Source organism: Rhinolophus ferrumequinum, chromosome 25 (genome assembly GCF_004115265.2).
Source record: "Rhinolophus ferrumequinum isolate MPI-CBG mRhiFer1 chromosome 25, mRhiFer1_v1.p, whole genome shotgun sequence".
Lineage (NCBI taxonomy): Eukaryota > Metazoa > Chordata > Mammalia > Chiroptera > Rhinolophidae > Rhinolophus > Rhinolophus ferrumequinum.
In genome coordinates, this window is record NC_046308.1 from 11,634,048 (window position 1) to 11,660,710 (window position 26,663).

Below are 26,663 nucleotides of genomic sequence, written 5' to 3' on the forward strand. Positions count from 1 at the left end.
ACGGTATTTTCCAGCTACTATATTTAGATTACTATCAACTTTTTGCTACTTTATAAAGACGTGTAGCAATTAAACATAAGCTTTTCTTTTTGCCCTAGTTATTAAGCCTCAATTAAAACTACAAGGTAATTATATCAGAAGAACAGAACTAAATTATTTGCTTTACGTGGATTATAGATTATATGCTGAGTTCAACCAGGCAACACTGGAATCCTAGAAACATTATAGTTGTGTTGAAGTGACTACAAAAATAAACACGCTCAGCTCGTTTTTATTTTTCTTTAACACAGTTTCTTACTATCTCATTTGTTAATGCTATTAATTTCTGAATTACTTATATAAATCCAAACACAGATATTTCAACAAGTTAGTAGTTTCAATTTTGTCTGAATATAATATATATTCTCAGTAGATTGATTCTACAAGAACTGTGCAGTCTTACAATTCACTTTAAACATATTTTCTGGCATCATTCGGTATAAAAGCTATAAACTACAAAGAGGCTAACAGAATTATAGTGTTTAGGTATAAAACTGTGGGTTGGTAGACGGCTCGCTAGCATGACTATGACTCATGAAAATTACTAATCAGCAGACCAAGTTCTCTGAGTTCTTCATAATTGATTCATTCAACAAATATTTATTAGGTGTTCAAAATTTGTCAGGTATTTGGCTAAGTGCTAAGGATAGAATTGTGAGTAAGTATGACCAGTACCTATCTCTCTTCTAGTAGGATAGACAGTAACAAAAATAAAATCATAACAACCTAATGTAAAACTACAACTGTGCTCTAAAGAAGGGTATGTGTTGCTTTGAAAAGTCAAAAAATGGGAGGATGTGACTCAGGCAGGTCAGGTGAGGCTGCCCTGATGAAATGAGGCTTCAGCTGAGAGCTAACGGATGAATAGGAGTTCAGAAGGTGGAGATGGAAGGGGAAAACATTCCCGAGAGAACAGTTATACACAAGGTTGCCGGTTCAATTCCCGCATGGAATGGTGGGCTGTGCCTCACTGCAACTAAAGATTGAAAATGGCGACTGGACTCAACTGCGCCCTCCACAACTAGATTGAAGGACAACAACTTGACTTGGAGCTGATGGGTCCTGGAACAACACACTGTTCCCCAATATTCCCCAACAACAACAACAAAAAGTATCTCTGGGGGTGGTCAGTTAGCTCAGTTGGTTAGAGCGTGGGCTAATAACACCAAGGTTGCCAGCTCGATCCCTGCATGGGCCACTGTGAGCTGCGCCCTCCTTAAAAAAAAAAAAAAAAAAGTATCTCTGTGGAACGAAAGACAGGTCTTCAATTGGGCCTTAAGTAGTAGTCCAAGCCCAAACTAATATGGGAGTGTTAAATAGAAAACTAGCACCCTCTTCAGCCATGGAAGGTCACTTAATGATAAAATGTACATGAGTGGGAGCCAAGTATTAGATGGGGACAAGGGAGGCATGGCGGTAGTGCTGAGCATAGACATGAAGGGATGAGAAAGACTTGAGAGAAACCCCAGGCTGAAGTCTTGGCTAGAAACAAAAGGATGAGCTAAAGATGCAATTAGTAAAATCTCATTTGGAAGGACAATTAAGATAAGCCCTACCCAGATGGCCGAACATAAAGGACCACTTAAAAGGAAAAGTCAAATATTGTTTAAGAAAAAAAAAATTATTTGATAACAGATTTGGAGGAGAAATAGGTAATAATTAGTTCTTAAGTATTACTTGCTTTAATGGAGTCTTAAGGAAGTGTTACTTTGATAAAGAAAACTTTGAAGGTTATCTAAATAATTTTAAAAACTATATTTTATGTAATGAATTTCAGGTGAATGAGCTATGTTAATATTTCAGTCATTTCTCATTCTTCTTACCAGAAGATAATCACATACTTGGAATTCAAACTGACTCTAGATGGCTAAGCCTTGCCCGTTAACCAAAAATAATAACTTGATGTGATTGTTACTAAAAATCTTTGTAGGTCCATCTGTCTGAGTAGCCATCCATTTGTCCATCCATCCACGTATCTGCCTATCCATCCATCATTTATTGAGTTCCTACTATTGTCAGACATTGTACTAGTTACGGAGGATACAGCAATTAACACAGACATAACCCCTGTCCTCATGGAGCTTTAGTATTTAGGGGGAGGGATACAGATGAATCAAAAAATCTCACACATAATTAGTTAATTACAACCGTGATAAATGCAACAAAATATAAACACAGGGTGTTATGAGATCAGAAACTCTTAATTTACTGCTGGAGGATTGAACACAAAAGGCTACCTTGTGGATGTAACACTTAAGCTGAAATCCAGAGTATAAACAAGAATTGGACGGGATGGGGATGCGATGTGCAGTTTTCTAGGTAGGAGGAATAGCAATATACAAAGGGTGACAAGAAAATGTACACACATTTTAAGAAAGGAAAATTGTATTAAAATTGTAATACTCAATATATACCAATAACAAAAGATGAATACAAGTCATATTTGACTTCTGCAATGACAAGAGGTGCTCAAAGTGGTACCATCAATGTCCAGACACTTCTGATTACGGTGAACAACTGCTTGGACACCAAAGTGTCCAGTTGCATATATTTTTTTGGCACCCCTGGTATAAAGTCTGTGAGGCAGGAAAAAGCTTGGCATACAGTGGAAGTGCATAGGGCTCAATGTCAAGTTTGTAACTTTTTTGTAATTATCTTGATAGCAGAGTCAGTTGATGTAGATACCATTACCTGAATAATGCCTAGAACCCTGCCTTTTCAGCAACGACTATTTGCCTCTACTGTAGATATCATGTAATTTGTAGAATCAGCATGAAAGCCAAGTGTATTGTACAGAAATAGAATGTGCAGAAGTTAAGCTTTCTTAATTTGATCTATCCAAACAATTCTTTTCAATTACTTACAAAATAAACTGCTCCAAAACTTCCATGTCCAATTTCATGCAAACCAATAAAAAGTTCTTCAGGGTCATCTTTGTAGAACAGATCAGCAACCTCTGGGTCCTTTGGCACCCCTTTAGGCATGGTGACTGACCACTGTTTGCAAAGGGTTTGCTTTTGATATCCCACTCAGCTTTCTCTCTCATTGACAAAGTTTTCTTTTGCGGTAGACTTTTAGTACCTGTAGAAAAATCAGATTTGACATTAATTTATTTCTAACACATTTTGTTTGGTGGCAATATAAATTGTTATTAAAAAGCATCTTGGTCTTACAACTCTATAACCACAACAAAAATGACCCAAAAGAAAAATGGGCAAAGGATTTGAATAGACATTTCTTCAAAGATATGCAAGTGACCATTATCACATGAAAAAATGCTCCACATTATTAGTTGTTAGAGAAATAAAATTAAAACCACAATGAGATACCATTTCATACCCACTAGGATGGCTATTATCAAAAAGTCAGGTAATAGTATTGGTAAGGATGTGGAGAAATCAAAACTCACCAATACTGATAATGGGAATGTAAAATAGTGCAGCCATTTTGGGAAACAGATTGGCAGTTCATCAAAAACTTAAAACACAGAGTTACCATTTGATCTACAAATTCCACTCTTTGGAGAAATAAATACCAAGAGAAATAAAAGCATATGTTCACACAAAAACTTGTGCATGGATATTGATAGCAACATTGTTCATTATAGCCGGAAGATAGAAACACCCAAATGTCCATTTGGTGAATGAATAGACAAAATGTGGTCCATCCATGCAATGGAGTATTATTCAGCCACAAAAACAAATGAAGTACTGATACATGCTAGCACATGGATGAACCCTGTAAACATTATGCTAAGTGAAAAAAGCCAGTCACACAAGACTACATATTGTATGATTCCATTTATAAAACACATCCAGAATAAGTAAATCTAGAGACAGAAAGTAAATTATTAGTTGCCTAGGGCTGGAGAGTAGGAGGAGAGTAGGAGAGTAGGTGGGTGACAGCTAAAGGGTATGGGCTTTCTTTATAGCGTGATGAAAATGTTCTAAAATTGATTGTGGTGATGGTAGCACAACTGTTAATGTAATAAAAACCATTGCATTGTACAATTTAAATAGGTAAATTGTATGGTATGAAAATTATATCTCAATAAACATGTTTTTTAAAAGTATTTTGGTCTAATTAATATTGAAATAAGAACAGCTAACATTTACTAATCACTACTATGTGTTAGGTAACACTAAATACTATATATATACATATAGTATTTGGTATATGATATATGATATATATATATATATATATATATATATATATATATATTTATTCTCCTTTAATTCCCACAACAGATCATAATGTATGACTTTATTATTTTGATTTTACAGTGGAAACTAAGACTGAGAGGCAAAACTTCTTCCTTATGGTCAGGAAGCAAGTAATTGTCAGAACTGGAACTCAACCCAGAATTAACTGCAAAGCCCAATTAATATGCTCTTAATTGATATGCAATATATACATAGGGTGAAATAAGTAATTACATAGCTCTTTATGAAACACTGGAACAAAGTGCTGTAATTTAGAGACTATGCTAAATGATTACTTAAAGAAGCATGTTATTCTGCTGGTATCTAAAATATTCTGAGTTCAAAGTTTCTATTTAAAAGGGCATAATTTTGACATGTTTATGACATGATTGTCAAGTTATATTTATTTAGTATAGACGCTTTTTTCTTTAGTTTTTGAAAATATTGACATTTTAACTTTTATCTATATTTAAAAAATAGAAATTTATAATATAAAAATTACAGTTATAATTTTATGATAATTTTAATTATAAAATTAAAAAATATAAAAATTATAAATTCCACCCCCCATTCCTGAGAATCATTCATTCCAATATTTGAACTTATCACAGGACAGTTTGTGTTTCTTCCTCGACCAACCAAATAACTATGCTAGAAATTTGGTTATTGACCAATAAAACTGTATTTTTTAAAACATGAGCCAATGGGCATCACTCCATGAGAAGAGAAAAAGAGGGTCATTAATTAAAGAAGTAAAACTGTGCTAAGAGGCATTTATCTCTTGTGACATGGCAGCCGTAGGTGACAATGTACATTACTTCACATGGTTAGTCTAGTTAAACCTTTAGCATATGTAGGTCATCAATCTAACTATCTATCCACTCAACTCTTTCCTTGATTCACCAAATATTTATTGTGTGCCTAGTATTTGCCAGGCATCGTACTGGGTGTTAGAGATCAAATGAGATGTGGTCCTTAAAGTCCTTAAAGGGCTTAGAGTCAAATGGGGTGATAGGCATTAAACATATAATGACACAAATGACAAAATAGTAATGATATAATAGTTACAATTGTTGTTATGTGGAACATCATGTAACAATAATAGGGTGACTCAGTCTATGTTTCACTTGGATATGAAAAAGCATGCCCTTTAGGGAAAATAAAAGTGGTTTATTCACTATGACTGTATGGGAGAGTTGGAAAGAGAAAATATAAAGCTGGTGTTAAGCCAAAGGAAATCACAATAGGACTTTTAGACCATATTAAGAAATTTAGACTTTATCTACGGTAATGGGAAGCACTGAAGGTTTTAAAAAGGAAAAAGGATTCCCTTTGCAACACTGCACAGCTGTCATCCTGGGCAGTCGTCCTGTCTATCCAAGAATGCCAATAATTAAACATAAAGTCAATCTCTCAATGCAATTGAAAAAGTAAATTAAATCTAGTTGCTGATCAGGTAACTAAAAGTACACAATTAAAGTTCAGAAAGTGCTATTGCCTCCATTGCTTATGTTTGCAAACAGAAAAAAGAAACAATGGATTAAATCAAAGACATACCTCTTGGAGACTATGCCAAAAAAGAAAGGGGAAAAAAAAAACCAAAAAGACAAAAAAAACTATTGAGACTTCCTTTAGGAAAAACAGAAAGATCTGTGATCTAAGTTTATGAGAACTAAAATCTTTTCAATGGCTAAAATGTATTTTAAACTTTTGAATATTTTTGGCTTCAATGTGAATAAAGCTACCGTTTCCCCGAAAATAAGACCAAGCCCGGATAATCAGCTCTAATGCGTCTTTTGGATGAAAAATTAATATAAGACCTGGTATTATATTATATTATATTATATTATATTACATTATGTCATATAAGACCCGGCCTTATATTATATTATATAAGACTAGGTCTTATATAATATATAATTATACTATGTTATATTATATTATATATTATATTACATTATATATATTATATTATATATTTTATTATATTATATAAGACCCGGTCTTATAGTAAAATAAGACCGGGTCTTATATTAACTTTGCTCCAAAAGATGCATTAGAGCTGATTGTCCAGCTAGGTCTTATTTTTGGGGAAACACGGTAAGTACTATGAATAAGCATTTGAGAAAAACACATAGATCACTACTCGGATGTCATACTATATAGACTAAAATGATTTTGAAAAGAAATGAATATTTAAATGTAAAAATTGCATTAAAACTTCTAGAATAAATTGCAGGTAAATATTTAATTACTAAGCAAGATACCAAGGCAAAAGCCATAAACCAAATTCAATAAGCTTGACTACATACAATTAATAACTTCTTTATCTTAAAATATACAATAAATGGACTTCTGCTTCCAGCCAAGATGGAGTAACAGAGACTGGATTTATTATCTGCCACCAGAAACAACTAAAACACTGAAAAAAACATGTGAAATGATGGTATTTCAAGACAATGGATAACATTGTCAGAGAAGGACAGTGATCCCTGACAGAAGAGCAGCAAATAAAGTGAGTCATAACTGCCCAGCCTAATGCCCTGGCAGAATTTCCAGGTCACAGCACAGAGACGGGGAAACCTCGTTAGAGTCTGGTGAACTTCCTGGGTTGACAACAGAGATCAGAGTCAGGATGACCAAAGTGGCTAGAGTTCTCAGCGCCTACTACTGAATAGAAGAGAGCAACGTAGAAAGAAGATATGGAGATCTGCAGAGGGTTCCCTCAAGTCTTCAGCTGAGTATAGTGCATGTATGTGAGAAAACTACCCCAGGCCAGAAAAAGAACTATCCGAAAAAATTAAAGAAAAGAGTACCTAGAGCTTACAAAGGGCTATAAATAGTGCCTGTTCTCACTAGCTGGAATAGGAAATCTCAGAATTCATGGGGGACGTTTAGAGTACTCAGAAGAGTCTTGCCTTAGTAGCAGAGAATAATTCACCTTAGACTAAGTGCTGCTCCATGATACCTAACAAATTTTAAAAGCAAGATCTATAAGGATTAAATTATTTCCAAGTAGCTTAACTGTGTCTCAGAAAAAAGCTCACAAATACTTAGAAGAATACAAAAATATTCAGTATCCAAAACAATAGCATTCACATTGTCTAACATCCAATAAAATGTTACCAAGCATCCAAAAAATCAGAAAAATATGACACATAATGGGGAGAAAAATCAATTGAAACCAATCTAGAACTGACATAAATGACAGATGTTAAAATTAGTGGACAAGGACATTAAAGCATTTATTATAACTATATTCCATACATTGAAAAAGTTAGGAAATATTGAATATATAAAGTAGAGACAGGAAAAACATAGAAACCTAAACCGAACTTCTCGAGGTGAAAGCTACAACGTCTGAGATGAAAAATATAATGCATGGGACAAATAGCAGATGAAACTCCAGGGGAAAAAAATACAATGAACTTGAAGACATAGCAATAGAAACTATCCAAAATGAAATACAGAGAATAAAGACTAACAAAAACAAAAACAAAAGCAAAACCAACCAAAAAAGGGGGCACCAGAGAGCTGTGCAATTTCATGTGGCCTCGTATGTGTCTAACTGAAGTTTCTGAAGAGATGAAAATGATAAACCCACAGGTCCAAGAAGGTCTATGGCTCTCAAGAACAAAAAATACAAAGAAAATTACACTCAGGCACATCATAATAAATTTCTTAAAACTGTGTTAAAGAGAAAATCATGAAAACAGTCAAAGAAAGACGACATGCTATGTGTAAAGAAACAAGAACAACAATGACAGCAGATTCTTCATTGGAACTAATACAAGTGAAAAGATAGTAGATAATCATTTTTAAAATGCTAAAAGAAAAAACAACCTATCAAACTAGAATTCTGTATCTAGTAAAAATATAGTTGAAAAATGAAGGCATAATAAAGGCTTTTAGACATAAAAAAACAAAAACTGAAAGAATTCATGACCTGACCACCTGCAGTACAGGAAATGCTAAAGAAATACTTTAAACATAAGGAAAATCATACCAGGTGGAAATATAGATCACACAAAACAATGACAAGCACCGAAAGTGGAAACTATTTGGTTAAATATGTAAGATTTTTTCCCCCATTATTTAAATTTCTTTAAAATAGAATTGATTGTTCAAACAAAAATAACAACATAGTATGAGGTTTAAAACATATGTAGAAATAAAATGTATGACAACATAAAGTCTGGGAGGAGAGAAATTGAAGCACAGTGTGGTAAAGTTGTTATGCTATAAGTGAAGTGGTATAATATCACTTGAACATGGACTGTATATAATACATAAATATATATGCACACATAAATACATATGGGTGTATATAAAGACAAATAAGTTAATAAGTAAGTAAGTTAAAAAGATGGAAAAGGACATAACATTAATCAAAAGAAAGCTGGGCTGGCTATATTAATATCAGATAAAGTAGATTTCAAAGCAAAGAATAATTTCATAATGATAAAGGGACTGATCTATTCAAGAGAACAAAATAATCCTAAATGTTTATGCACCTAGTAACAAAGCTTTAAAATAATAATTAAAAAAACGATTTAACTTCAAGGAGAAATAGACAAATCCACAAATACAGCTGGAAGTTTCAATATTCTTTTCTCAATAACTGATAGAACAAGCGGATGAAAATCAGTAAGGATACAGAAGACTTGAACAGGATTACCAACCTACTTGAATACTGACAGTTACCAAACACTCTACCCTAAAACCTCATAATGCATATTCTTTCTAGTGCATACACAGACCATTTATCAAGACAGACTACATTTGGGGCCAAAAAACAAAACTCAATAAACAAAAAGGATTTAAGTCATACTAAGTATATTCTCTGAGCACAAAGGAATTGAATTAAAGGCACTGAGATGCTGGAGACAGACACATTCAAACTGTACTGTTTCCAGACAGACAGGGATCAAGTCTGTGGTGCTGGCAGATCCTAGGCAAGCTGGAATAAACAAATTCTCTTCTCTGAATGATTTATGAGATGTCCTCAGACTTTGCCCTCAAGAATCCATTCTTACTCTCTGGAAACGCTCATCAGGTGTGAACTGTTTGACCAGAACCTGAAGTTAGCCCTGGAAGTGGCAAAAAAGGCTGGAACTTTTGGACCTGGGTCATAGGCTGAACCTGCAACAGAATCCCCAAATTCTGAGAGATCCTGAAACAGGGGTCCTGCCGTTTCTACTCTGATGGAGATCGCATCATTCTCGTTAGTGTACTTGAAAATGGTAGGATTCTGAACCATATGACACATACTGATCCATGAGCCTTAATACCATGCTCTCTTCCCTTCTATATCTAACATAGTCCTACTTTCCAACTCAATAGAGATTTATTTATGGAAAAGGTAGGCCCATAATTGCTGTAATGAACATTCCTTTGATTTCCTATGTGTCAACAGCAGACAGATATCTGAAAAATCCCCAAATATATGGAAACTAAATAACGTACTTTTAAATTAATCCATGTATCACAAAATAAATTAAGCAGAAACTAGAACATACTTTTATCTTAATTAAAATGAAAACACAACACATCAAAATGTATGGGATGCTGCTAAAGTACTACTCACAGGGAATCTATACCATTAAAATCCTGTTTTAGGAAAGAAGAAAGATTTCAAACCAATGACCTCAGCTTCTACTATTAAAAAACTAGAAAAAAAAGGAGCAAATTAAGCCCAAAGTAAGCAGAGAAAGGAAATAATACAGAGTAAGGCAGAAATCAATGAAACAGAAAACAGAAAAACAAAAGAAAAAGAAATCAATGAAAACAAAGCTGATTTCATTGAAACATAATCAAATTTATAAACCTCTTACCAAAACAATCAAGGAAAAAAAGCCAGAAGACAATTACCAATTGCAGGAATGAGAGAGATGACATTAATACAGGTTTTATAGATATCAGATGGATAATCAGGGATTATTATGAACAACATTATGGAAATAAATTCAACAACTGAGATCAAATAGACAAATTCTTTGAAAGCCACAAACCACCAAGGTTTACTCCAGAAGAAATAGATAACCGAAATACCTCTATATATTTATTAAAATAATCAAATATGAAAGTTAAAATCTTCCTACAAAGAAAATTGCAGGCTCAAACGGTTTCACTGGTAAATTCTACCAAACATCTAAGCAAGATACAATACTAACTATACACATGTCTTCCAGAAAATGGAAAAGGAGAAAGATTAACTGAGACTCATTCTATAAGGCCTGCATTACCCTGATATCAAAGTCATACAAAAATATTACAAGAAAGAAAACAGACCAGAATACTTCATGAGTATCGATGCAAAAATTTATTATAAAATTTTAGCAAATAAAACATAATGCTATATAAATGGATAATGTATCATGACTAAGTGGGGTTTATCCCAGGAATGCAAGGTTGCTTTAACACTCAAAAATCAATCTATGTAATTCACCATATCAGCCATCTAAACAAAAGCCAAACAATCATCTTTAAAGATGCAGAAAAATCATTTGACACAATCCAAAATTCATTCCGGATAAAAACTGTGGACCAACTAGGAATAGAAGGTAACATCCCCAACCTGATAAAATGGATGCATGAAATATCTACAGCTAATATCAAATGTAACAGTGAAAGACAAAATGCTTCCTTCCTAAGATCAAGAGGAATAAGGCAAGGATGTCTACTCTCAACACTTCTATTCAACATTCTACTGGATGTTCTATACGTGCAATAAGGCAAGAAAAAAGAAATAAAATGCCATCAAGAATAGAAAAAAGAAGTAAAACTTATAGAGAAATAACATAATCACCCACCGTGTTTCCCTGAAAATAAGATCTAACCGGAAAATAAGCCCTAGCAAGATTTTTCAGGACATCCCCTGAACATAAGCCCTAATGCGTCTTTTGGAGCAAATATTAATATAAGACCCAGTCTTATTTTTGGGAAAACCTGTAGGTAGAAAATTCAATGGAATCTACAAAAAGCTACTAGAATTACTAAGTGAGTTATCAAAATTGCAGAACACAAGATCAATATATAAAATTCAATTATATTTCTATATGAGAACAAATGGAAATCAAAAAAATTTAAATACAACAACATAAAAAATGAAATACCAGTGGTGCCAAAAAAATGTATACATACTTTAAGAGATGTTATCTATGTACTACTTTTCAAAGTTGAATTGAATTACGGTAGCAATGTGTAGTAAGACGTTCATTCAAAAAATGGCATTAATCAAATGAATACTAGCATTACCATGTGACAGGCAGGACAAAGAAAATGGCAGAAGCACGACTATCATTAAGGAGTGCAAGACCATTTTGAAGTGGTATTTGAAATTTGAGAATGTTCTCCTGAGTTAACACCCCCTGACTTCTACTTATGGGGGACCTTATAGAATGTGGTGTAGCGTAGAAAACCGGCTACACTGGAGGTACTTCAGCAAGAAATTGAAACAGCATGTGCAGCAATACAAGTGGACACTTTGGTCAGCGTTGCTCAAGCAGTAGTTCGCCCTCATCAAAAGTGCAGGGACGCTGATGGACGACTTTGAGCACCTCTTGTCATTACAGAAGTCAAACATGACTTGTATTCATCTTTTGTTATTGGTATATATTGAGTATTAGAATTTTAATAGTTTTTTCCTTTCTTAACATGTGTACACATTTTTTGGCACCCTCTGTATTTAGGCATAAATGTGATAAAGGATACGAAAGACCTGTACAATTAAAGCTACCAAATAATGGTAAAAAAGAAAAAAATTAAAGACATAATGAAGAGATATACTGTAGTTATAGGTCAGAAGAGTCAATAATGAGTTCTCTTTGGAAATAGAAATTGAGAAGCTGATTCTAAAATTCATATAAAAATGCAAAGGACCTAGAATAACCAGAACAACTTTGAAAAAGGAAGACAAATTTGGAGGGCTAACATAACCTAATTGTAAGATTTGTCACAGCTTTAGCTATCAAGGCATTGTGATACTGTTGCACAGAGAGACAAATGCAACACAATAGGAAGTCCAGAAACAGATCCACACATTTATGGACAAATGAATTTTGATAAAGTGCAAACACAATTTAGTAGAGAAAGCCTTCAACAAATGGTGCTAGAACAATTGCATACACATATGCAAAAAAAAAAGTTCTTTGATCTATACTGACACCAATACAAAAATGAGTTCCAAATGGATTATAGAACTAAATGTGAAACCTACAACTGAAAAAATTCTTGAAGAAAAACACAGGAGAAAAATTTTTGTGAACTTGGGTTAGGCAAAGAGTTCTTAGATATAAAAACAAAAGTACAATCCATAAAAGAAAAAATTGATACATTAGACTTCATCAAATTTAAAAATGTACACTTTCTGAAAGACTATTAAGAGAATCAAAAACAAGCCACAGATTAAGAGAAAATCTTTACAAAACATACCTCATAATGGACTTACATCCAGAAAATACAAACAATCTTCAAAACTGAATCAAATGAACAACCCAGTTTTAAAAATGGGGAAAAGATTAGACCAGACACTTCACGGAGGAAGATAACGTGAATGGCAAATAAACAAAGGAAAAAATGCTTCGTAATGTCACTGTTCATCAGGACGACACAAATTAGAACCCCAATGAGACACTATTCTATACATATTAGAACGGCTAACATTAAAAAGACTGACCACACCAGGTGCTGGCAAGGATGTGAAGGAACTGGGTCTCTCCTACAGGGCTGGAGGGAATGTAAAAATGGTACCAACACTTTGGAAAACAGTTTGGCAGTTTCTTAAATAAACATGTATCTACTATATGATTTAGCCATTCCTTTCCTATGTCTTTACCCAAGAAAAATGAAAGCATAAGTCCAAACGAGACCCCGTACACAAATGTATATAGCAGCTTTATTTTAAATAGCCCAAACTGGAAAAAACCCAAATGTCTGTCAACAGACAAATGGACGAACAATCTGTGGTAAATGCAGACCATGGAATGCAATTCGTTAATAAAATGAACTATTGATACATGGTACAACAAGGATGAGCCTCAAAATAATTATGCTGAGTGAAAGAAGCCAGACCAAAACCAAAAAAAAGGTACATACTTTTTTATTTCATTTATATAAAATTCTAGAAAATGCAAGTTAACCTAACATGGCAAAAAGCACATCAGTGGTTGCCTGGGGATAGGATTGGGGTAAGAAGAGAAAGGAGAGAGCGAGGGATTAAAAAGGGGCGTGAGCAAGCTTTTGGGAGTGATGGATATGTTTACTGTCTTCACCATGATGATGGCTCCATGCGTGTGTGTGTGAAAACACTAAGGTTTTTAAATATGTTTTGATTATCATATGTCAATTATACATCAATGAGGTTGTTTTAAAAAAATGCAATTTGAAAAAATGAAAGGCAAATAAGTGGAAATGGTCCTTGCAAAATATTTGCCAGTTATTCTTAATATCAGGGAGGTGAACACATACATATACGTACACCCACCCACACAGTCAAAGGATATAAACAGGAAATTTACAAAAGAAATCGCAGTGGCCATTAATGATATGAAACATATAATTTCACTAGTGATGAAAGAAGTAAAAACAAATAACGCATTTCACACACCAAATTGACAAAGTAATAGAGAAAAGATACATTTTTTTGGTGAGGGCATGAGGATACGTAGCTGGAAGAACAGAAAGGGTACACTCTGACTCAGTGATATCCTTCTAGGAATTTACACAAGGCAGTTTCTGTTTTGCTTTGTTTTAGTAAAAGAGGTGGCGTGTGAGGTAGAGCATAGGACTGATGCTACAGCGATGTGGAAAACAGGGCTTCTTTCACCTGCAAGTTTGCATTTCTTTGCAGGCTTGTGTTTTATCTAAGGTCGGTGTTGGAATTTCTGGTAAATTTTTAATTTCCTTCTTTTTGCTTATCTGCATTACCACAACAAAAAATGGCAATACATATTTCCAGAAAATAATTTGATAATAGGAATCAAGAAACTTTAGCTCATTTCTTTTAACCAAGTAATTCTCTATATTATAAGCTACAACTGAGAATAAAAAATCTATAAGGAATAACCTGAAAGTAAAAAATTTTATAAAAGAATATTTTATCCCAATTTTACAAATATTTTTACTTTCCTTTTTAATGTTTCTTACAAATATAACAAAAATTAATCATAGAAAAACCAGAACTACAAATTTGTTCTAATTTTATAGGAGAAAGCTAAGTCATGGATCTATTGACAATACCTTTTTGTGTATGGCACAAAATAGACAGTGTTTCTCAAATTCATTTTAGCAGCAATCTTTTTCCTCTTTTGGAACTTCGATCTTTTGTATTTATGGTGCACCTATGGAAAGATAAGAATAAAATATATAATTATAGGGGTAAAATTAAAGAAGCAATAATTGATAACATCGTCGTTTTAAACATTTACAAATGTATTATTACAAAGCTAAAATTTGATCTTCATCTGTTTGTGGAAGGCAAATGTAAAAGGGAAAATTTTTCACAGTATAGACACAGGCTACTCTTTCCCAAGCAATACCAGGGAAACAAATGTGTCTTTAGATTTCAGAATCTATATTGAGACTTCCATTGGTTTGCTTGAGTCCCAGGAAACTCAATAGAGGCTACCAGTTGACAGGGCTAATCTGACAGCACACTGTGATGCTACTGATTGTCTGTCAGTAAGACTTATATTTTGAATCGCTTTTCCAATAGTCACGATGACTTCCATTGACTCATCTATCTTGCCTTTCCCAGGCTCTACTATAACCGATCTCCCACATTTTGAGAGCAATGATTATTCTTTATTATCTATTAAAGAAGTACATGCCCAATGTAGAAAATCTGGGAAATATATACTACTATGAAAAAAACTCCATTATCCTACCCAGGACAAACTCCATTAATAATGTGATGTACTTTTCTCCATGCACATATTTTTTTCTTCATGCCCGTATTTATTTTGTTATACAGCTGAGATCACATTTATACACATAATTTCATAGTCCATCTCTTTTAGCAAACTTTATATTACAAGCATTTTGCCATGTCATCCAACACTATTCACAAAGATCATTTAATGACTATTCAATGTGCATCTTACGGAAGAGCCACAATTCATTCATAACTGTTCCTCCACAATTTGAAAGTAGGACTACTCAACCTTTTGTTGAATTATTAAAAATTATTTTGTTTTAAAGAACGTTGTGTGTATTATCCATCTACGATTTGGGGCTTTCTTTAGAATGTACTTCTAGAAGGAAAGTTGTTGGATCAAAGGATATAACAATTAAATACTTATAATATGAATATTGAAATAATTGTTAGAAACCCTAATTGCATAGGAAATGAAGCTTTGGAAATGAAGGCCTTACAGGGGTAGAGGGGGGACCTAGAAAAAAAGTATCAACCTCCATTTTCACATTTTTCCTGCAGAGGATATCCCAATCTCCATTCATGTCTACACTTATAAACTAATCTTTTTCATTACTTTTGTTATTCTCTCTGATTCTATGGCTGTGAAATGCTTTAATTGGTACCTAAAACTTGCCTGAATTCAGCATCACATTTTACTAAATCACCAAATAATTAGTAACTGGAATGTTTGCATGTCTACCCTGCTAATCTAATCTAACTAGAGCTTCAATGAACTAAAATATTCCTCATGATATGATGTGAATGCTAGTTGTTCTAAGACGGTAGTTTTACAATAGGCATTTACTAACATTCTGATTTCCTGACTTACTTCAAATGTGGGAGACGTTCGCTCCTAGAAAATATTCTCATGTTATGAACATGCATGCTTAGTATTTGGCTTTTCTCAAAATGCCTGTTTTTACATTATTTTCTTAAAATATGTACTCTCTCAATCTTCAGTTGTATGGCTGTATAAATGTTCTAAAGCTCTTTAAGACTTCTAGGCATTAAACTTTCTCAGCTTTACCATTTTTTTCCTGTTAGAATACTGCACATGCTATTGAAGCTGAAAACTATACTCTGAAGTTTATCCATTACACCTAGAGATGTTCTCAGTTTCCTTCCATTTCAGAACCTCCCTTCTTTATAAATGTCTCTTGGGTCCATGAAACTGTCTTTTCTTGTTTTTTTTAAATCATTCCTCCTATAGTTCTTCTTTTCTCTGATTTCTAAATAAATGTGTTCCTCTAAATATTTGCCTGAAGCCCTCTGCGTGACTGCAAGGTGCTATCGTTATTTCAGCCCATTTAATGGTTTCATGTAACACTTATGTCACCAGACAATGTTAACCTCCATTCTAAGCCCCAGCCCTACATTTTCAAATGTCTGTTTGGCTTCTCCCCTAAATGGCTCACATACACCTCACATTCACGTTGACTCTTCCCTTCCCCTTGTTCCAATTAATTCACAATTCTGCTTCATGTATTTCTTTTTATGTGTTCTTCACTTTCCATTTCTGTTAGCACTCATTATGTGTGTTTCCTCTGTTTCTGCTCTTTCAGCCTCTCGTCTGTCTTTTCTGGAATTCATCTTAGATTTCTGGAATTCATCTTAAAAACACTATTACCATAATCATCTTCCCGAAGCACAGTTCAGATAACATCATATCTCTGCTCAAAACCCTTCCATGTCTCCCTATTGCCTACTTTACCTAACTAACATTCAAAGCTGGCTGCAAACCGCTACTCTTACCTAAATTCTAAACTCTATAATCAGCACAAAATGAATTACTTATTATACAGTTACATTTCCATCCCTTTGTTTTTGCTTATGTGTTGCCACTTCCCAACTAACTGCCTTCACAGTCCAGCTAAATGTCACCTCTTCTATAAGACCTACCATTTTGTCCTTAGGCTTCAGTTTTTAATACATATAGATTAGAACTCTAACTGGATGACAAGTGCTTCTTCAGAGTAGGATATACGTCTAAACCTGTGTTTTGATTAATCATCTTATCCCCATGGCATGTTTTTTAAAAACCAGTTTTTATTGAGATATAATTCACATACCATATAATGCACCCATGTAAAGTATACAATTCAATGAATGGTTTTTAGTGTATTCACAGATACGTGCAACCATCATCATAGCTAGTTTTAGAATATTTTCATCACCACAAAAAGAAGTCCCATACTCTTTAGCTGTCACCTCACCTCTTTACCTCCATTCCTAAGCAACCACTCGTCTACTTTCTGTCTCTATGGATTCCTCTGTTCTGGAAATTTCATGTGAATGGACTTACATAATAATGCTGTTGTTGTCACTTGTGTACAAGGTTTTGTGTGACCATACATTTTCATACCTACAAATAGAACTGCCAGGACCTGTGCCATCTTTAAATAGCTGAAACTCTATAAAAATCTGCTGGAAAATTCTTCTCTCTTCCATCCCAATTTTACACTAAGACTTATCTTTAAATTCATTCTTCCCTCAAAACATGAACGTGGACATTTTTCCTTCCAAGAGGATAGCATTTTAAGAATTAACTGAAGATGAAATAATATGCATGAAATTATTTTTTCCCTCTTTCTTGACCTCCTGCAAACTCAGGCATTGCATTTATAGTGAGAACTTAGAACTGTGCCAAGAATGTAGTATTTCAGGTCTTAGGCCCTTGGGCAAATTGAACAATCCAGCTAGCTTAGGGTAGATTTCATCAGGGATGTGCATCTGAGATAATTTTCTTCCTTCTTTATTCTAAGAAAGGGAACTCTTCCAACAACGATAATCAAGTAAATTATTTTTCACAGACATTCTGACTTAATAGAAGAAAGAACACCTGATAGAGTAGAAATAAATATTTTTTATAATTTCCTTTTGCCCAGAATCTTTCAAGAAAAATGATTCATGGAATCTCTTAGTTGCCTTAAAATGTGGTAATCACACTTCTTCAACAATAAACCTGGAGCCAACTAGTTTGAAAAACCCACAATATTTCAGCATTAGGGAATAAGAATCCGTGTGTTTCATATGGGAAAGAATTTTAAAGATCACACATTTCAACTCTTTCTTTTTTAAAGAAAATAAAACACTGAATCTCAGAAAAGTTAAGTGTCAAATCACACCTATGTAGTAGCATTACTCCAAACTGAAATCCAGGTCTTCTGATTTCCCACGCCAGAGAACTTTCTTCTGAATCAAGCTGCATAAGTCAGACTTCAAAATAGTAAAAAATTGTCCTATTCTGCTATATATTGGAGGGTAATCAAGAAAAGTTTAATTTAATATAAGATTGGACTTCTGTGTCAGTATTTCTCTGAAGGATCTCATGAACATAGTCATAGATTCAATTCTTATGGGGACTGAAAAGTAAACAAATTTGGGGATCTGTTAAGAAAAAAATTTTTTACAAAATTCCCACACAAAAATAGGTAGAGGGCCTTAGAAGGGGCTGAGGTAACTAAGGGGCACTTAAGCTGAAGCTTCGCAGTAAATTAGCCTGTATAAATTCCTGTTATTTCATTCATTCCTTTGTTCCCCGAAGTTATACACAGGCAGGTAAAAATCTTCATTTTACAGCAGTGAAAAATAAAGTACAAATAGGTGACAGGACTCTTTCAAAGTCAAGAGCAGTCCCGTGTCTTCTCTCCCCTAATCCTATAACACAACCTCCCAGAAACAGAGAACCGTTTTGGTTAGTTGTTGCTACCGTCTGCCACTAATATTTACCAGTTATTCTGAGCTAAGAAATCTTGCTTATGGTACTTTCACGTTGAAAATGAAACTAGATGACAGATGCTTTTTACGCCACTGATCATATTGCTCATTGTGATCCTCTCTCACAGCTCGTGAGGACTGGAAAGGGACTGCAATGATTATCTACTTAGCAAAGGATACAGAAGTGGCTGGGGTGGGTCTACTGATCATCACAATAATAATGACCATCAGACCACTCCTGTCTTAACGGACATTAAATATTATAAAGAAGACTATTCCAAGCACCTTTTTAAGACTATGCGTGCTTAAAAGTAAAAATATCAATTATTTTGGTTTCTTAAAGAGATTTATTTCCTCCCTCCTTTAAAAAAAACAAAACAAAGCAAAACTTTTATTTATTTTAAGTGTGTTTTTCCAGGACCCATCAGCTCCAAGTCACAGAGTGGTTTCAAATCTAGTTGTTGAGGCGCAGCTCACACTGGCCCATGTGGGGATGGAATAGGCAACCTTGTTAAGAGCACCCCGCTCTAACCAACTGAGCTAACTAGCTGCCCCTTCTTCCCTCCTTACCAAAAAAAAAAAGCAAAAAAAAAGCAGGGAGGATGTTTAGGTTGAGAGACAGAAGGGAAAGGAAAAGCTCCTTTGGATTTCTTAACTTTAACACTGAAAGTTTTTGTGCTTTCTGATACTCTGATGTGAGGCTAGCAATTTGGTATCAATTATGCATCAATTTGGGGAAAATGGTACCTCACATGAGTAAAAACCAGTACAAAAATGGTTCTGATTTGTCTATGGAAATTCCAAACTATTCTAATAGATTTGACCAAGCTTTTGAAAACTTCACTTTTCGCTGTAACTTAGTCATATGTATATATGAAAACTTTAAATAACTGTAATACATAATGATGATTTACTTTTTAAAACAGGGTTTCTTAAGCTTGATTAATATTCAAATCCCTTACAAAAAATACTCACGGATCCCTAATTTTTCTTAAATTTTGTAGTCACTCTATTTATTCATCCATATCATATATTCATTCATTCACCAAATATTTATTAAGTGCCTAATATGTGCCTAGTAAAGCAGTGTCAGTGGTCACGATACATCTCTGAGAAGTTAACAGTGGAGCAGAGTCCTGAAGGCTAAAGGAAGTGAAAGCAAAGCCCTGAAAATACCTATCAAGGAAGAGTGGTCCAGGCAGAAGAAGGACCAAGAGTGGTGGATTCCAGGAAGAGCCAGGCCAGGCCAGTGTGGCTAGAAGAGAGTGAGCAAAGAGGAGTGCGGCTGGAGAGGAGATAGGACCTTCCAGAGCACTACTAAGACTCCGGATTTTATTGTAAGTGAGCTGGGATGCTATTGAAGCATTTTGGGAGAGAAGTGACTTATGTATTAAAAAAAAAAAGAAGAAGGAAAGAAAAGAAAACCACTCTGACTACTCTGTGGAAAACAGATTGTATGGACGTTAAAAACAGGGAGACCTGGAAGAAAGCCATCCCAAAAGATCAGGCAAGAAAGGATGGCAGCGAGTGCCAAGTGATGGTGGAGGTAGCGAGAAGTGGTTAAACTCTGGAATAGCTGAAAAGGAATACCCATGGGCTTTGCTGCTTTGCCTGAATATGACAGGAAGAGAGAAGTCAAGAATGGCTCGAAAGTTTGTGAGCTGAACTACTAAAAGATGAAATTGCTCCTTCATAAAACTGTAATCAACTTCTGATAGCTTTTACTTGTGTACAACTTAGATAAGACAGATTCACAACCCCTCCTCAAATCAAAGTTAACAACACTGATTTAATAACAGATGTTAGAATTTTGTTGATACAATCACTCCCCAAACAAACATGGTCCCATTCACCATGTGTCAGGTTTTGTAGTCCGGCTGCTTACTCAGCTTGTGATGGCTTAATTCTCCCACCACGTTACTCTGCCCGCATTCCAAGGGAAACGTCATTTATACAGCCTGATTTGACAATCATCTGGACTTCAAAAAGTGAGAGTCCAACAACTGTGCATTAATTCCACTTCCATAATTTCCTTATTATTTTGAGACAATTAAAGTGGTACCACTTGGCATTGGGCTACGGCAAACACAAACTCTGGCTCTGCAGTAACGGCAAACCACAGCACTGTTTGGTGACAAGGTGGTCATCCAGAGAATCCGCTATGTATTATTCTGTTAGGAGAGAATCAGCAAAATAAGAACACAGCATTAAAAAAATCTCATCCAGAATGTTTAGACCTATTTTCATATTCCCAAGAGTCTGTGGATCTACTTGAAAACACTCTTAACTGGAGTCATACCTTACGCAATGTGGGTGGGTTACAAAGGTTGACACTTAAGGCTGAACCTGCATGCAGTTCAAATTATCATTGAAAATCGCAGTCAGTATGCATAGTTTTGTTCATAAAACCCTTTAAAGTAATTCTCATATACAGTTACGGTTGGGAACCACTGAGTTAGTCCAAAGGAAAAAAAAGTCACTCCATAAAAGGAATTCTTAACCTTATTTTTGTAGCACTGACCTCTTTGGCAGTGTGGTGAAACCTGTGGACACATTCTCAGAATAATGTTTTAAATGAAAAAAATTAATCACATAAAATTACAAAACACACCAATTATATGGAAGTAAAGTTATCAAAATAGTAAACAAATTTGTGATATGGCGGCATATGTACTTCTTTATTAATTCCTTTAGTAATGAGAGCTAGTAGGGAGTCTGATAAGTACAACAATTTCAAAGAGCAATGAACATAAAGAGTATTTTGAGATTCCTATAACTGTAATATGTTATAAAATATCTGTGATTATTGAAAAAGTCTCAGGTATTGCTAATACTTGTGTGGTTTGTTGTCAATGTTTACAAATTATAGAAAATGCTGCATTTCAGTTAGAGGTTACTAAACAAAACCAATAGTTTCTAACATATTCCTTGATCTACAGAAATATGGGCATTCATACCACTCTCTCCTCTGGACAATCAGTATAAATGGGTAAGGAATTCTAAAGCGTTCCTTCCTATATGCAGAGTTTACCCCATTCTGTTTTCTATCAAGCCTTTATAACCTCTCTTAATAGAAATAGAAATGTTGTGAGGATTAAATGAGATAATATATGTCATGTATGTAGCAGGTACAGAACAAAAGTTTGGTAGATGTGGTTCTAATTCTTATTTGATCACATCCATATGATATGCATCATTATTTGAAAAACTGTAGAGAATAACTTGGCATTTCCCACTGAGGTTCCACTGCACAGCTTTTACTCCTATGCCTTGTGGCATTGGTGGTCTCCTTACCGTAGAATTTTACCTGACATGGTGGGAGTTTTTTGAAATGCATGACGCTGCTCCATCATAAGTACGAAAGAGAACAGTCACTATCAAATTTTGTGCTTATTTGTTTGTTTTTGTGGCAAATAATAGAAAATAACTCTGGCTAACTTAGATGACTTTTAATAAGAAAATATACCTATTTGGTCTTATTCTGATTCTGGTACAGAGCTCCTAAACCTCTCAGAACTTCAGCAAAGCCTCTAAGAAGGGGAGGCTGGTTGCCAGGGGGAACCAACCCAGATTAGGAGGTTGGGATTTTCAGGCCCATCCCCTGACCTCTGGGTAGGAAGGAGGATCTAGAGATAGAGTTCAATCGCCAATGGCCAGTGATTTAATCAATGACGCCTATGTAGTGAAGCCTCCATAAAAAACCCAAAAGGAGAGGGTTCAGAGAGCTTCCAGGTTGGTGAACATCCACTTGCCGGGAGGGTGGTGCACTCCAATTCCATGGGGACAGACGCTCCTGTGCTCAGGACACTTCTGGAGCTCACGCTATACACCTCTCCAGCTGTCTGTTCATCTGTTTCCTTTATTCAATATCCTTTAAAATAAACTGGTAAACATAAGTCAATGTTTCTCTGAGTTCTGTGTGCTGCTCTAGCAAATGAATCAAACCCGAGGAGGGGGTTTGGGGAACCTCCGATCTATACAGCTGGTAAGTCAGAAGCATAGGGAATAGCTTGGACTTGGAGCGCAGCCCTGCGGGATTGAGCCCTTAGACTGTGGGAGCTGATGCCGTCTCCAGGAAGGCAATGTCAGAATCCGGTTAATTGTCTGGTGGTGGTAGACAACAATCTCAGTAGGCTATCTCACAGAATGGACCAGGAAGTTCAGAAATGAGCAGGCCCCTAGAAGGGCAAAGGTACAATCAAGATCTTGCCACAGTAACTGTCTACTGATGAGCTTGCCATTTGTTTTTGCTCTGCTAGACTCTTAGCACCTTCACAACTGCCACAAACCATCTCTGTTGTGTCCTGAGCTCTCCAGATTCAAAGTCCTGGAGGGAAGCATCTGATTGACCAAAGTCATAGGCCAACTGCCAGGCAACTGAGAAAGAAATACCTACCTGCACTTCTTCGTGCCCATAGCAGGCAGAGAAAGACTGTCACCCTCCTCTGCAAAGCAGGATAATGTTCAAGCAACCAGTGACCCACACTGTTAGTATCTGCTCATTAATGATCCAGACCCACATCTCAAAACAGAAGATAAGGGCAAACTTGGATTTGAAGTGTCCTGGTTTCTAATTCTACTTCCTTAATCAATGACCCTGTAACCTGAGTTAAGTGTTATTTGTTTAAGTTTCTTCAATATATACAAAATCTTACCCTTCTCGTGAGTTTAGTAAGAGGTATAGTGACCCTGAAGCAGGACTCAACCATTCATTTCTTCATTCAACATTTACTGGATCCCCGCTATGCTTAAGACATCATGCTAGGTGCTGGACAAATGACATGTGTCCACCAGAAACTTGTTATCTAGAATCAGTGAGTGTTGCAAGTACTATACAAGTTCAAAAGAGGGAGAACTTCTAATTCTCTAAGGAGTGGGGGATGAGAATGGACAGGTGATTGATGGATCACGGAAGAGATGGCATTTGGATGGCTCCATACAGAACATGCTGAATCTTTATAGGAAAAGGTGGGAGCGAACGATCGAAGGTTGCAGCATGTGTGGAAATGGCAAGTAACTTAAGTGGTTCTGCAGATTAGGGACAGGATCCTTTTGAAACAAAACAGGAAGAGTGTATTGGGTCCAGATTGTCAAAGAGCTTGAATACCACGCACAGCATTTAAAGCTTTTTTTCTGTAAATGATGAAATAAATTAAATTAGAATCAGGCTTCAAGAATAATACTCTAACCAAGAATAATATTCTAACCACAATGAGATATCACCTCACACCTGTTTGAATGGCTATTATCAAAAAGACAGGAAATCAGTGTTGGCGAGGATGCAGAGAAAGGGAACCCTGGTGAACTATTGAGAGAAATGTAAATTGGTGCAGCAGTTATGGAAAACAGTATGGAGGTTCCTCGGAAAATAACAAATTAAAAACAGAACTACCAGATGATCCAGCAATTCCACTTCTGGGGATTTATCTGAAGGAAATGAAAACACAAACTCGAAAAGATATATGCACCCCCATGTTCACGCAGCATTATTTACAATATCCAAGACATGAGAGCAACCTAAGTGTCCATCACTGGATGAATGAATCAAGAAAATGTGGTCTATGTGTATACAATGAAATATTTTTCAGCTATAAAAAGGAAGGAAATCTTGCCATTTACAACAACATGGATGGACCTGAGGGCATTATTACGCGAAGTGAGTAAGTCAGAAAGAGAAAGACAAATACCTATGATCTCACTTAGAAGTGGAATCTAAGACAAAACAAAACAAAGAAACAAAAACCCCTCCAAACTCATATATACAGAAAATAGATTAGCGGTTGCCAGATGCAGGGGTAGGGGTGAAGGGGTGGGGATGCGGGGTAGGGTGAAGGTGGTCAAAAGGTACAAACTCCCAGTTATATAATAAGTAAGTCATGGGGATTATGTAATGTACAGCAGGGTGACTATAGGTAACACTGTATTACATATTATGTACATAAGTTGCTAAGAGAGTAAATCTTAAAAGTCATCATAAGAAAAAAATTTGTAACTATGTGGTGATGGACATTAATTAGACTTATTGTGATTATCTTTCAGTAATATATACAAATATTGAATTATTATGTTGAACACCTGAAACTAATATAATGTTATATGTTAATCATATCTCAACAACAACAACAAAGGAATAATACTCTAGCTGTCTGGCAGTAATACACAGGCTTGGCTGGAAACATTTTGTTTCAGAACGTTGTATACACATCATAGAAAAAGAATTAGAAGAATATAGACCAATGTGTTAAAAGTGATTATCTTTGGGTATTGGGAACATTGTCATTTCCTGTTTTCTTTTTATCTTTCTGTATTTTCTCTACTGAACATACATAACTTTGTAATGAAAAAAGTAAGTTAAAATATTTTTAAAAGACTGAATTGGAATAGAAGGCAACTAGAGCCGGGAGGTAAGGTTAGGGATACCGAACAAAAATGGCAGTCTTATTCTAGAATGTCGGCAATGAAGTTGAAAGCAGAAGGCAGGTACCATGCTGTGGCTTCCTGAATCTGGATGCAAGAACAACACTGTAATCGTGAGGCACAGAGCCAGCAATTAACTGGCTGTATAGCCTGGAAAAGACACAGGAGTCAAAGCTAGCTCTGAGGCTCTAAGAACAAGTGACACGGAAGACAATTATTCTATGAACAAAAATAGGGACTTTAGTGGAAGGAATCAGTTCAGTGGGAGAAAGATGATGAATGCTTTCTAGCCAAATTAACTTTTAACTGTTAGATGGGCATTCAGGTAGAGATGTACAGGAAGTAGAAAGAAATGGAGGTTAGAATTCAGGGAAAATGACATAACTAGAGATTTAGATCTATAATTATTTGTAAAGGTAGATAAGAAACTCAGGAAGGAACTATGGTAACTCAGGCAAAGAATGCAAGGAGAAGATAAAGTTGAGGATAAGATCCTGGGGAAATATTCCAAAGTTGAATTCTTAGTGAATGTCAGTGCTACGTACAATATAATATTTCTAGAATTAAGCATTCACTTCATTTTATATATCATCAAAAGGTTAAAATGACTTCCCTAACAAATTGCTATGAATAGTCAGAAGAATATTATCAGAAATAAAACTCATATTTTTATATGACTCTGGTTTTTTGCTTCATGTCAATTATTAAACAAGAAAAATCTCTTGTCTTTCTGTCTTTGGAAATGTATTTTCAAAAATTATGTGCACTACAGTAATAAAATGAACCAACTGACTTTTTTTTCCTGGTCTTGGGGCTAGTCAAGACAATTTCTAAGTTCCATTTCTATCCTAAAAGTCTATGATTTTAGCATGCAGCTCAGCTTTAAAATATTTTATTTAGATTCACACACACAAAAATGCTGAGTTCAATATAACTAAAATTCCCAGCAATTTTCACTTTAATTGTCCCAAAGTCAAGTAAAAGAAAAAACCAAGATATAAACACCTTTAGCCTAGGCAAATTTGACCTGCCACTGATAACCAAATACATGAAGGTACTGTGAAAGCCCTATATTTTATAACTTTTAATACCCCGCTACAGGATTACAATGTCAAGCACTGCCATTAATAGAACATACAGAAATCAGAGCTTTGAAAATAAACCTTCTTATAGCTAATAAAGGGTAATCTGGCATGCATTGTTTTCCTAAAATGTCACAGCTGTTAGTGAATTCTTTTTTTGTTGTTGTTTCTTTAAGACTATTTCTCTCTGGTCTTCACTTTGTTGCCCTAAAAATAAAAGTTTTAATGAAGCACAATCAGATTTAGGAACCTCAAATCTTCCAAATTAAATTGCATATACTTAAATTT

General features: G+C 35.1%; 1 protein-coding gene across 2 annotated transcripts in view; it reads right to left on the bottom strand.

Moving 5' to 3' along the window:
• Nucleotides 1-26,663, bottom strand: part of TAOK3 (TAO kinase 3) — a 145,858-nt gene that overhangs the window by 72,677 nt on the left and 46,518 nt on the right. For both annotated transcript variants that reach the window (XM_033097872.1, XM_033097873.1), the window contains exons 2-3: nucleotides 14,484-14,584; nucleotides 2,904-3,120 (exon numbers count right to left, since the gene is read on the bottom strand). In XM_033097872.1, the coding sequence (XP_032953763.1) occupies nucleotides 2,904-3,023 (120 nt within the window). In that variant the 5' untranslated portion in view covers nucleotides 3,024-3,120; nucleotides 14,484-14,584. The remainder of the gene's footprint in view (nucleotides 1-2,903; nucleotides 3,121-14,483; nucleotides 14,585-26,663) is intronic.